The sequence below is a fragment of the Monomorium pharaonis genome, chromosome 1, assembly GCF_013373865.1.
Source record: "Monomorium pharaonis isolate MP-MQ-018 chromosome 1, ASM1337386v2, whole genome shotgun sequence".
NCBI classification, from domain to species: Eukaryota; Metazoa; Arthropoda; class Insecta; order Hymenoptera; family Formicidae; genus Monomorium; species Monomorium pharaonis.
This window is the reverse complement of record NC_050467.1, coordinates 8246470-8259403: the sequence shown is the minus strand read 5'-3', so window position 1 is coordinate 8259403 and position 12934 is coordinate 8246470. Positions and strand designations below refer to the sequence as shown.

Below are 12934 nucleotides of genomic sequence, written 5' to 3'. Positions count from 1 at the left end.
AAGGGGGAAAGAGGGGGGAATATAATGGGGTAAAATAAAGTAAAAGATTGTTTATATTTTATTTTTATTTTTTATTGTTAGACCACCAATTAAATAATTTAAATACATTTTATAGAGCGCAATTGTTTACATATTTCTGACAATGTAAGGTATGCGTCCATTTTATTTAAAGATTCAATGTTTTCATAATGCGTTTCGATGTTTTTAACATAGACTTCATGTATCGCTTCATCCAGGAGCAAATCCTGCAACCATTCTCGTTTCTCACATTTCTTAACGTATACAATAATTTCATCTTTGGCCACCGTTGCGTCCATCACCGCCGTTGTAATCAAACTCCTAGCTGTATGGAATCATTCCATCCTCCCATTGTATGCCGTGATGATTATTAATCAACCACCTTGCCTGATGTTTCTCTACCTTGGTGAGATTGTTCCATGGTTCACAGCAGCTAAAAATATAATGAGAAAGTTCGACGCCATTTTTGAGAGAGGCAAACTCCTTCACGACAAAGCTTCTCCCAACGAAGAAACCTTGCAGATCCACGAACGTTGGTATAGACATGACTGTTATCGTTGAGAAGATTGTAGTCCACATTGATGCGTTATAGATTCTTATATCATCTCAAATGTATTTTTCTGGAGAAAAGAGCGGCAGCGTCGTCGTCGTCTTAGGTAATTTTGCGCACAACGTTGGTCAACGGATTGTACTGAACTACGCGATCGTGTATGATGAGATAGTACACGGTGGTGCTCGCGGGCACGTTCTCCTTACAGTCAAATTCTATGCGCACATCTACAGTTGCGCTCTTGACTAATTCGTTTTGTCGAGAAATATCATCATAAACGGACCTTTTTGTCAAAAATTCGCGATAGATTGATTCGGCTCAAGATTATCATACCCATAATAGCCCTTACAGAAACGCGTATACATATCGTACAGAATTGACCATCTGTTTTTATCGAAATGCAGATTTATATCGTCATACGGATAACATTCCGAGTTTAGATACAGTTTTACATTTGTCAGTTTGCAATCATGAAATCGACTCGCGTCCTGACGTTCTTCCAACCAACTTACAAAACGAAAATGACCGCGGCTTCTCAAGTTAAGTAGCGGTCTTAATAGCCCACAAATGTTTGGTTGTGCGTTCCCTTACGGAAAAAACACTCTAATTTTGAGAGTTTACACTCAAAATTGAGTGTTAATACTCGATTTTGGGAGTTTACTCTCAAATTTAGGTGTATACGCTCAAATCTTAAGTATTTACACTAAAGATTGAGTGTTTATACTCGAACATTGACTGTGTACACCCAATGATTGAGTGTTCATACTAAAGTTTGGATTTAAATACTGAATATTTAAAAGTATACTCTCAACATTTGGATATAACACACAATAAATGAGTGTATACTTCCAACATAAAGTGTGAACACTGAAACGTTGGAGATGTACACTCAACATCTATCGGTTGAAGGTATACACTTAATATTGAGTGTGTACTCTCAAACATTGGATTAGAAAATATTAAATAAAAACAAAAGCAAAAACAGTTCAACGTTCAACCGAGATTAAAATTAATCTGCATTGGTAGAAATGGACATAAAACGAATATCTAAAATAAACATTCAATTAGAGTGTTCAGCTGGCTTTGAGTATTAATTTGAGTATTACTTTCAACTTGGATGTTTGCCATCTAATTAAGTGTTAATTTCAGTGTTATTCTTAAATTTAGGATTAACATTGAAATTAACACTTAATTAGATGGCGAACATTCAAGTTAAGAGTAATAACACTCTAATTAAAAGTAAATTAAAGAGCGAACACTCAAGTTGAGTGTTTACACTGAATTGAGTGTTTATCTCTTGTCTCAAATTACACTCAACTTGAGTATTTTTTTAAGTGTTATTTTTAGTGTTTTTTCCGTAAGGGTTGTAATAATGGAAACTCGTACAAATCCCACGAGCAAAAAGCCATGCTGAGGTATCGCCCGCTTTCTAGAGCACGCAGCATCGACAGTTTATTTCTCTCATTCAACAGCACCCTTACGGAAAAAACACTAAAAATAACACTTAAAAAAATACTCAAGTTGAGTATAATTTGGGACAAAGGGTAAACACTCAATTCAGTGTAAACACTCAACTTGAGTGTTTGCTCTTTAATTTACTTTTAATTAGAGTGTTATTGCTCTCACTTGAATATTCGCCATCTAATTGAGTGTTAATTTCAATGTTAATCCTAAATTTAAGAATAACACTGAAATTAACGCTCAATTAGATGGCAAACATCCAAGTTGAAAGTAATACTCAAATTAATACTCAAAGCCAGCTGAATACTCTAGTTGAATGTTTATTTTAGATATTCGTTTTATGACCATTTCTACCAATGCAGATTAATTTTAATTTTGGTTAAACTTACTTTTTTTGCTTTTGTTTTTATTTAATATTTTCTAATCCAATGTTTGAGAGTGCACACTCAATTAAGTGTATACTTTCAACCAATGAATGTTGAGTGTACATCCCCAACGTTTCAGTGTTTACAATTTATGTTGGAAGTATGCACTCATTTATTGTGTGTCATATCCAAATGTTGAGAGTATACTTTTAAATATTCAATATTTAAATCCAAACTTTAGTATGAACACTCAATCATTGGGTATACACATTCAATATTCGAGTATAAACACTCAATCTTTAGTGTAAATACTCAAGATTTGAGCGTATACACCTAAATTTGGGTGTTTCCGAGATCTCGTATCTTGGTGCCACGTTTGGAGAAAATTCGTGTATCATATGCACGCATTTGTCGTTACTGTATGCGCTTGAGGTCACGTTACATTCTATGCGGATAATGTTGGAAGCGTCCCAGATGCGCACAGTAATAAACGGACACAGCAGGCTGAGCGAAACGGACACAGTAACAAACAGACACAGTAATAAACAGACACAGTAACAAACAGATACAGTACTAAACGGACACAGTAACAAACGGACACAGTAATAAACGGACACAATAATAAACGGACACAGTAACAAACGGACACAGTAATAAACGGACACAGTAACAAACGGACAGACCAAATGCGCACACTGCACATGCGCACGGACAAAATGCAATCCATGTACATTGCAAGCAGAGTAAAGTCCACATAGGTTAGCGACTTGGATGAGTGGGTGCAGGAGGGGGGCCCAAGGCCCCTTTGCACTCTCCTTGTGTGTGTGTGTGTGTGTGTGTGTGTGTGTGTGTGTGTGTGTGTGTGTGTGTGCGTGCGCGCGTGTGTGCGTGCAAAGCATTTACTGCATCACATGGGTTTGCGACTTTCCGTGTGCGCATTTGGTCTGTGTCCGTTTGTTACTGTGTCCGTTTATTATTGTGTCCGTTTATTATTGTGTCCGTTTCGCACTGTGTCCGTTTGTTACTGTGTCCGTTTCGCACTGTGTCCGTTTATTACTGTGTCCGTTTGGTCTGTGTCCGTTTGTTACTGTGTCCGTTTCACTCAGCTTGCTGTGTCCGTTTATTACTGTGCGCATCTGGGACTCACTCGTGCGCATCTGGGACGCTCCCTCTTGTTTCGTCATGGACCGCTTATCGGTAATGCGTTACGCATGAAAACATCTCTAAAGTATGGAATACGCATACGAATAGCCAGTTGCTGCAGTTGCACATTTGTCATTGCACTCGCAGGCATTTTTAACGTTTTTTTTTTCTTTCGCTGTTACATCTTTTCCGTATTTGTATGGAGCGAGGTACGGTCCCTTTCCATCTGTGTATGGACCAAGATACACCCCGCGACCTTCCATCGTGTGATTGTGACGTTGTAACTCCTCGAGCTGACTTCGCGCGACTTTACTATCATTCACTGCTTTTACCACGCTAGCCGCTCCACCAATCATGAATCCGAGTGCGTTTATCAAGCGATTTAACAAACCACAGCCCGATAGCATTCGCTACAATTCTTTATCAACAGTGCGGGACCGTCGAACAGCGCTTAAATCAAAAATATCGGAGAGATGTGATAACAGCGCGAAGATCTTTGCTATTGAACGATTCGCGGTTTTGCACGCATATAAATAGGCGTTCGATCCTACCTTTTTACTTAGTAGAAAATGAGGTTTGTGCGACAACCGTTGGCGATACGCGTTACAAAGTACGACGACAAATTGTCACTGATAGATGGCAGTGGTGAGAAGCGTAAGCATGATGAAATGCTGCCGAGTACTATACGTGCAATTATTTGCGGACCCTTGAATTGTAAAATCAACGTTATCGTAAGTGTTCCGTTGGAACACAGCTAAAGCCCTAAATCATTGAACGGGCTCAGACTCGCTCGGGATTCGTAGGTAAACGTGACGTCAATCGTCAGTCATTTGCGGACGAAAATCGTTTCCGCAGCGCACCCGATTTTTCCCGAGCGTCACCGGCAGCGCTGCCGCGGGGAGACGGGGGCTTGTGGACCGGTCGGCCACGAGCTCTCACTCTCTTCCGGGCAACCGATAGATTCACAAGTCCTTTTAGAGTGCTTATAGTGCCCTGTGATACGACCGAATCCATTGTTAGAAAAACGTGCTTGTGCAGACTTTAGCTACGTAGCCGCGCTTACGCATTTCACGCTAGATTCGAGTTATTCTATACTATTCACGCGCGACCGTACTGGTAGCCGGCCCGCGAGGGGGCCGAGCCTCCCATTTTGCGTCGCGATCTCCAAGATCCGACTGACGGGAACCGCACTTCCCGCCATTTTGCGTCGCGATCCCTGTGATCCGACTTGTTGGGATCTGCGTATCCCATTTGCGTAGCGACTTTCAGATTCGATATCGTCTAACCTAAGTACTCGACGCTCGCATCTCAAACTCGTGTTCTTTTAGTCTTTCTTATATCGAACTCAGTGTAGTGAACTTCTCTTCAATAAACATTCAAAGGAAGTTTTGCCGGGCTCGCATTTGCGGGCTCAGATTTTCCTCCTTGGGTTCGCCCTAATCATTGTGTTTCATTTGAATAAAATTAAAAGTTCCCATACCGTTGCCCGTTCCAAACTATCTCGGGATTCAATTCCTATCAAAGGAATTCGAAAGGCGGGAACGCGATCACACGCGATCGTACATTTTGGTGCCTCCTGTGAGGTACGAGCTAGTGCAACGAGATAAAACGGTGTGAACGTGACGATACTCGTGTAATCGCGCCGCACACAACGACCGTCAGCAGTGGTGCAGATCGCCTCTTCAACGACTCAACGTCAGCATCATCGCCGTCGCTCCCGCACCAGGACGCCTCCCGCCTGGTGGTCATCGACGCCTGCGGTATCTACGAATCGCAATAAAATAAGTCAAAATTACAATTATCCCTGTGATATCTCATTTGCGCGGCCATTGCATCATTTTTCCGCGCGCCACGTGCGACTCGTCTTTGCCTGTTCCAGCATGTTCTAGCGTGCGCACGACCGTTGCGTCTGGAGCGTCCCAGATGCGCACAGTAATAAATGGACACAGCAGGCTGAGTGAAACGGACACAGTAACAAACGGACACAGACCAGACGGACACAGTAATAAATGGACACAGTAACAAACGGACACAGTAACAAACGGACACAGACCAAATGCGCACAGAGCGAAACGGACACAGTAACAAACGGACACAGACCAAATGCGCACAGAGCGAAACGGACACAGTGCGAAACGGACACAGACCAAATGCGCACGGACCAAATGCAATCCATGTACATTGCAAGCAGAGTAAAGTCCACATAGGTTAGCGACTTGGACGGGGTGGGTGCGGGAGGGAGGCCGAAGGCCCTTCTTGCACCCCCGTGTGTGTGTGTGTGTGTGTGTGTGTGTGTGTGTGTGTGTGTGTGTGTGTGTGTGTGTGTGTGTGTGTGTGTGTGTGTGTGTGTGTGTGTGTGTGCGTGCGTGCAAAGCATTCACTGCATCACATGGGTTTGCGACTTTCCGTGTATGCATTTGGTCCGTGCGCATGTGCAGTGTGCGCATTTGGTCTGTGTCCGTTTTGCACTGTGCCCGTTTATTACTGTGTCCGTTTGGTCTGTGTCCGTTTCACTCAGCTTGCTGTATCCGTTTATTACTGTGCGCATCTGGGACTCACTCGTTGCGTCAGGGTGCGGTCCCATTGAGCGGATTATGCGGAAGCAGAACAAGCGGATCACCAATCACAGAATCGTTTCGACGGAATCTTTGAAAGAGTTCTATCAGAATGATCTCGCGATTGGTGATCCGCTCGTTCCGCTTCCGCATAATCCGCTTCATGGGACCGCACTCTCATTCTTTCGCGCGCTACGTGTGCTTCGTCGTACTTGGAGGAAGGGGTGGTATAGCGAGAGCGCGGCCATCACGTAGTTCCCCCGCGCGACCGGTTTTTACTTGTTCGGGCCCGCGCGCCCTCCTTTCAAAAAAACTCACGCATCGACTTAGCGACGAAAACAACCGCAAACGAAGGTCTTTCGAACCGATACTTAGTTTCCTTCGTTTTCCTTTTTTCTTTCACCTTCTTCAAAGGAGGCTTGATTTTTTTCTCTCTTTCGCGTAAAGGTTCGCTATTTGAATCGACATGGACGCGGCGTCGAAAAGGAGAATCGCGTTTATCGCGAGAAAGATTAAGTCTATGGAAACACAATTAACGAATTTAGAGAACGGATTTAATGACGGGAAATATAATAAAGTCAATGCAAATTTAAGATTAAATCGAGTCACTACCCTTTTTCACGAATACGAAAATCTGCATAAAGAATTGATCGAATTGGAGGAAAACGAACTCGTCGGAAGGATCACGTTAATACAGGACGCGTATTACAATGTTGCCTCTCGCATCCAAGGCATACCGAATGCCGACGAATCGGTTCAATCGGTCATGGGGCAATCGACGTTTCTAGAAAAGCAGAAGCTTTTGAAACTGCCCGTGGCCGAACTTCCCAAATTTGACGGAAGCCATGATAAATGGCTCTTATTTAAAAACACGTTTTTAACAATGATCGACACGTGCACGGATATCGATGATTTTCTTAAATTTTTTTATTTGAGAGACGCCTTACGGGGGAGCGCGTTAAATAAAATATCGATGTATAACGCGGACGCGGCTAATTACAAACAAGCATGGGAATTGCTCGTCGAATCGTACGAGAGAAAAAACGTGTGTTGGTATCGACACACATTGACGCGATTCTCGACATCAAACCGTTACCCAAGGCAACTTCCGCGGAACTTTCTAAATTAATTGACGACGTGCGGCAACATTTGAGAATGTTGGAGACGCTTCAAATACGGATCGATGAACGAATAATTGTCAGGATTCTAGAAAGATCATTAGCGGTTAGAATTCGGAATAAATGGGAAGACACGTTAGCCCTTGATGAATTACCGGATCTGAAACGATTTTACAAATTCCTCGACGAGACCGCTTTCCGGCTCTGTACGGTAAAACAGGATAATGTGCGTAGGGAGGAAACGAGTGGCAAACGTCGCGCGGACTCGCAATCATCGGTAACAAAGGCGCGGCGCGTCGGGTCGGGTACACGCGCACTCGTTCTCAACACGCCAAGCGCGTGCGTGAAATGCAAGGGAGACTATCCCCTTTACAAATGTTTCGCGTTCGGGAAATTAAACACACAACAACGCTGGGATTTCACGCGACAAAACAAACTTTGCCGAAATTGTCTTCGCGCGCACGTGTGCAACGCCGCGCATTGCAAACTCTGTCCGAAGTTCCACCATTCGCTTTTACACTCGCAAAGAAATTCGCCGAGCGCGACAAACGACGTGAAACCCACTACGAACATCGATTCTAAACCAACTCAATCAAGCGCCAAAGCAGAGGGCACTCCATCAACATGACTAGAGTGTATCTCGCTGAACACAGCGTCGTCGTTGCCGAATTCTCAACTCATGATGAGCGCGGTAGTGAGGGTTCGCGACGCGGGGAACAAGACGGTGGCCGCGCGAGCGCTGCTGGACACGTGCTCGATAGCGCATTTCATCATGGAAAGGCTCGCGGGCCTTTTACGATTGCTTATGCAGGCGTGTGCGATTCCGATCGAGGCGCAATTGACGAAATGAGCACAGTGTCTCGACATCAAGTTAAAGTCAGCTTCCAGTCATTACAAGGCAATTACGAACGAAGCCTTACGTTTCTAACCATCCCAAAGATCGCGAATTCGATACCGGATCGAACGTTTCCACGCGAATTAGTCCAACTTACGGCAAGCATTCAGCTAGCCGACCCGCAATTTCATATGCCACGTCCGGTCGACATTTTAATCGGCGCCGGAGCCACACTCTCAATGCTATGCGTCGGACAAATTAATTTATCGCAAAACAGCGATCTAATTCTGCAAAAAACGCGGCTAGGATGGGTAATTGCGGAGGATATTCGCGGCGATAATAAAGGTCAATCAACGGACTTGTTGCACGCTAGCAGAGTTATCCGCGCAATTAGAAAAATTTTGGACAATAGAAAACGTAGGAGATAAACCCGATAAACTTTCAGACGATGAGATGTGCGAGGCACATTACGTGAGGAATACAACTCGTGACGCGAACGGGCGTTATATCGTGAGATTGCCTTTCCGAACGAACAACACGGATCTCGGATACTCGCGCTCGCAAGTCTTTCGGCGTTTCTATTTACTTCAGAAGCGGCTCAGGGCAGATCCTTGCGTCAACGCGGAATACAGTAGAGTCATGAACAAATATATAACGCTCGGTCACATGCCATTAGTCGAGGGTGAACCGGAGGACGGATACTTCCTACCGCATCACGCGGTTATTAAAGCATCAAGCAACACCACAAAGATTCGCACCGTATTCGACGCCTCCGCGAAAACCAACCGCGGCATTTCACTCAACGACATGTTATTAGTCGGGCCAACAATACAAGATAAACTTCTCGATCATTTATTGCGATTTCGCGTGCATAAGTACGTCGTGACGGCCGACATCGAGAAAATGTATCGTCAAATACTCATACATCCGGACGATCGAAAGTTTCAGAGAATCTTCTGGGAAACGGAAAGCGGTATTCGAACATACGAACTCAATACGGTAACGTTCGGCGTTGCGTCCGCGCCGTTCCTCGCGATACGAACGATCCAACAGCTTGCCGACGACGAAGGATTGAAATTCACTCGCGCACGCGACGTTTTGAAACGCGATTTATACGTAGATGACTTGTTAACTGGCGCGGATTCTCTAGACGAGGTTCTCAAAATTCGCGACGAAATTATCGAGCTTTTACAACGGGGCGGGTTTAACATCCGACAATGGGCTTCCAATCACAAACACGCACTCGACAATATAAGCGAAAAGATCTTGAACTTAGATTGCGCGATCGAACAGAACGCTGTATTGAAAACGTTAGGAGTCGTGTGAAACTCAAACCGGGACGAACTGATTTTCACCGTAAAACCACTCGATTTAACCACGAGAGTAACGAAACGCAACATCTTGTCTGAAATCGCAAAGATTTTTTATCCTCTCGGTCTGCTCGGCCCCGTAGTATTATACGCGAAAATCATTATGCAAAAATGTTGGTTAGACGGATTAGAATGGGGGAGACGAGTCGGCGCTTCAGGAATTGCACACGGCCTGGTTGTCGTTCGCTAGTCAACTAGGAATTATCCGCGATTTAGCCGTCGACCGGCGATTATAAATGGATAACCCGACTCGAATTGAACTCCACGGCTTCTGCGATGCGAGTCAAAGGGGTTATGGAGCTTGCTTATACATCCGTTCCTATAACTCACACCAAGTGAGAACTCGCTTAGCATGCGCGAAGTCGCGAGTAGCGCCTGTAAAGAACTCAACTATTTCTCGTCTCGAGCTCTGCGGAGCATTAACTCTCGTTCGATTGTATAAGGAAGTCCATGCTAATTTTAATCTCAAATTTGACAGGGTGATTTTCTGGTCCGATTCCTCTATCATACTGCATTGGATTAAAAAGAATTCTCAGAACTTGAAAGTATTTGAATCGAATCGAGTAGCCGAAATTCAAACAATCGGAAACGCCGCGGAATGGAGACACGTGGAATCGAGAGATAATCCCGCGGACGCATTATCTAGAGGACAACTTCTAAATGACTTCGTTAAAAATCAAACGTGGTTCCATGGCCCTTCGTGGCTATCACTACCCGAAACCGACTGGCCCGCGAATCTCGAAATTACGAATCTCGATATTAACGTTTCCGACTCATTGAAGTCTGAACATGATGTCTGTCTCAAGTCGAATGCAACGCCGTACAGCGAGTTCGATCGATGCTTGTCATCATATAACACGTTAATTAACGGGGTGGCACACGGTCTACGATGGCTCCCTGTTAAATATAAAAGGCCGGAAAATTAGGGAAAATTGCTTAACGTTAAAGAACGAAACGAAGCGGAGTTACGTGTTTTAAAATTAATTCAACGCGAAAACTTTTCGGTCGAAATTAAACGGCTCACGACGTCGCGAGAGACTAAACCGGGCGAAATCACAGTGCCTTATCGAAAGAGCACCAGATTTGACGAACTGAATCCTTTCATCGACGAACACGGACTACTACGCGTTGGGGGACGGTTACGAAGTGCAAGGTCGCCTTTCGGTACGCGGCATCCTATTTTGCTTCCGTCCAACAATCGAGTCACGGATCTCATCATAAAAGAAGCACACGAACGAACGTATCATGCCGGTATCCAAAGCACACTCTACGCGTTGCGGGCTCGTTTTTGGCTTTTCAACGGAAAAGACCAAGTCCGGCGAATCGTGCGAAGATGTGTCAATTGCATTCGACATCGTCCGAAATTACTGCACGGACAAATGGCAGATCTTCCGGAGGCGCGAGTAAACGAGACGCCCGCGTTTCTACACACCGGTGTCGACTTCTTCGGACCGCTGTTCATTAAAGAAAGAAAACTACGAAATCGATCGCGAATCAAGGCATACGGATGCCTTTTTGTGTGTATGACTACGAAGGCCGTACATGTAGAAATTGTAAGCGACTTGACGACGGACGGATTTCTGGGAGCTTTCCGTCGCTTTACCGACCGCCGAAGCATTCCGGAGCATGTGTACTCCGACAACGGTACAAACTTCGTAGGCGCGAACAATCAGCTTCGCGAACTTAACGCCCTATGCCAATCGGAATTCTTTCAAACTACTGTCGATACATTCGCGGTCGCCAGGAACATCATCTGGCATTTCAATTCCTCCCTCTCGCCCCATTTTGGTGGGCTCTGGGAGGCGGCGGTAAAATCTTTTGAGCACCATTTTAAACGCGTGATAAAAGAGCAACTGCTTACATTCGAAGTACTCAATACGCTAGCAATTGAGATCGAAGCGATATTAAATTCGCGTCCGCTTCGCTCGATTTTATCCGATCCGAATGACCCGATAGCGCTGACTCCCGCTATTTAATTGGCCGGGCGTCCACTTACAATGCTGCCCGATCATGATCTCTCTTTAGTTCCAGATAATCGACTCTCGACCTGGAGATTCATTACGAAGGCTAGACAAGACTTCTGGCGACGATGGCATCTAAAATACCTCAACGAGTTACAGACTCGCCAAAAATGGCGCGACTCAAACGGAACACTCAGGAAAGACGCTGTAGTTATCATTATCGACAAGAATTTGTCCTGCGCTCGGTGGCCGCTGGACATGATCCTCGAGGTGCATCCTGGGAACGACGGCATCGCGCGGGTAGCGACGGTAAAGACCGCCAACGGTGTCTACAAGCGCAACATCACGCAGCTCTGTCTACTTTCGGAGAAATGACTGCGATCTCTACCGACACGAACACTCATTGTAATAAAATTGTAACATGCATTGTCAACCGCTTTGCGAAGCGTACATTTGTTAACCGATTGCTTTCGCAACTCACGGGGGAGTATGTTCCGTTGGAACACAGCTAAAGCCCTAGGTCATTGAACGGGCTCAGACTCGCTCAGGATTCGTAGGTAAACGTGACGTCAATTGTCAGTCATTCGCGGACGAAGATCGTTTCCGCAGCGCACCCGATTTTTCCCGAGCGTCACCGGCGGCGCTGCCGCGAGGAGACGGGGGCTTGTGGACCGGCCGGCCACGAACTCTCACTCTCTTGCGCAACCGATAGATTCACAAGTCTTCTTAGAGTGCTTATAGTGCTTCGTGATACGATCGAATCCATTGTTAGAAAAACGTGTTTGTGCAGACTTTAGCTACGTAGCCGCGCTTACGCATTTCACGCGAAATTCAAGTTATTCTATACTATCCACGCGCGGCCGTGCTGGTAGCCGGCCCGCGAGGGGGCCGAGCCTCCCATTTTTCGTCGCGATCTCCAAGATCCGACTCACGGGAACCGCACTTCCCGCCATTTGCGTCGCGATCTCTGTGATCCGACTTGTTGGGATCTGCGTACCCCATTTGCGTAGCGACTTCCAGATTCGATATCGTCTAATCTAAGTACTCGACGCTCGCATCTCAAACTCGTGTTCTTTTAGTCTTTCTTATATCGAACTCAGTGTAGTGAAGTTCTCTTCAATAAACATTCAAAGGGGGTTTTTGCCGGGCTCGCACCTGCGGGCTCGGATTTTCCTCCTTGGGTTCGCCCTAATCATTGTGTTTTATTTGAATAAAATTAAAAGTTCCCATACCGTTGCCCGTTCCAAACTATCTCGCCTATCAAAGGAATTCAAAAGGCAGGAACGCGATCACGCGCGATCGTACAGTAAGCTTGTTGGAAAGTCCGCACGGCGTACATTTCGAGAACGTGTAGGTGTACTCGAAATCGTTGCAACAGCCGAAATATCAATACTTGGAAAATTTGTCAACATCAATTGATGAAATTGGTTACTTTACATTCTCTAATAACAGTAACGTTATTTCTCCGAGCGAGACGTGTCCAAACTTAATCTTCATTTTTGATGACGTGGCGTGCGATAAGCAAGATATGATAAGAGAATACTTTTCAATGGGTAGA

At 45.1% G+C, this 12934-nt stretch overlaps 3 protein-coding genes across 3 annotated transcripts; all 3 read left to right on the top strand.

Annotated features, from left to right (window-relative positions):
* Positions 1-7100: 7100 nt before the first annotated feature.
* Positions 7101-7838, top strand: LOC118644899. The gene has a single exon (XM_036284696.1). The coding sequence runs from the start codon at positions 7101-7103 to the stop codon at positions 7836-7838; it is 738 nt and encodes a 245-aa protein (XP_036140589.1).
* A 660-nt stretch (positions 7839-8498) lies between these two features.
* Positions 8499-9371, top strand: LOC118644887. The gene has a single exon (XM_036284634.1). The coding sequence runs from the start codon at positions 8499-8501 to the stop codon at positions 9369-9371; it is 873 nt and encodes a 290-aa protein (XP_036140527.1).
* A 1423-nt stretch (positions 9372-10794) lies between these two features.
* Positions 10795-11391, top strand: LOC105840211. Its single transcript, XM_012687088.1, has one exon. It carries the CDS (start codon positions 10795-10797, stop codon positions 11389-11391), a length of 597 nt encoding a protein of 198 aa, XP_012542542.1.
* The last annotated feature ends 1543 nt before the right edge of the window (positions 11392-12934 follow it).

Coding starts and splice junctions, on each gene's coding strand:
- LOC118644899 (XM_036284696.1), top strand. CDS start 7,101: ATGGGAATTGCTCGTCGAATCGTACGAGAGAAAAAACGTGTGTTGGTA.
- LOC118644887 (XM_036284634.1), top strand. CDS start 8,499: ATGTGCGAGGCACATTACGTGAGGAATACAACTCGTGACGCGAACGGG.
- LOC105840211 (XM_012687088.1), top strand. CDS start 10,795: ATGGCAGATCTTCCGGAGGCGCGAGTAAACGAGACGCCCGCGTTTCTA.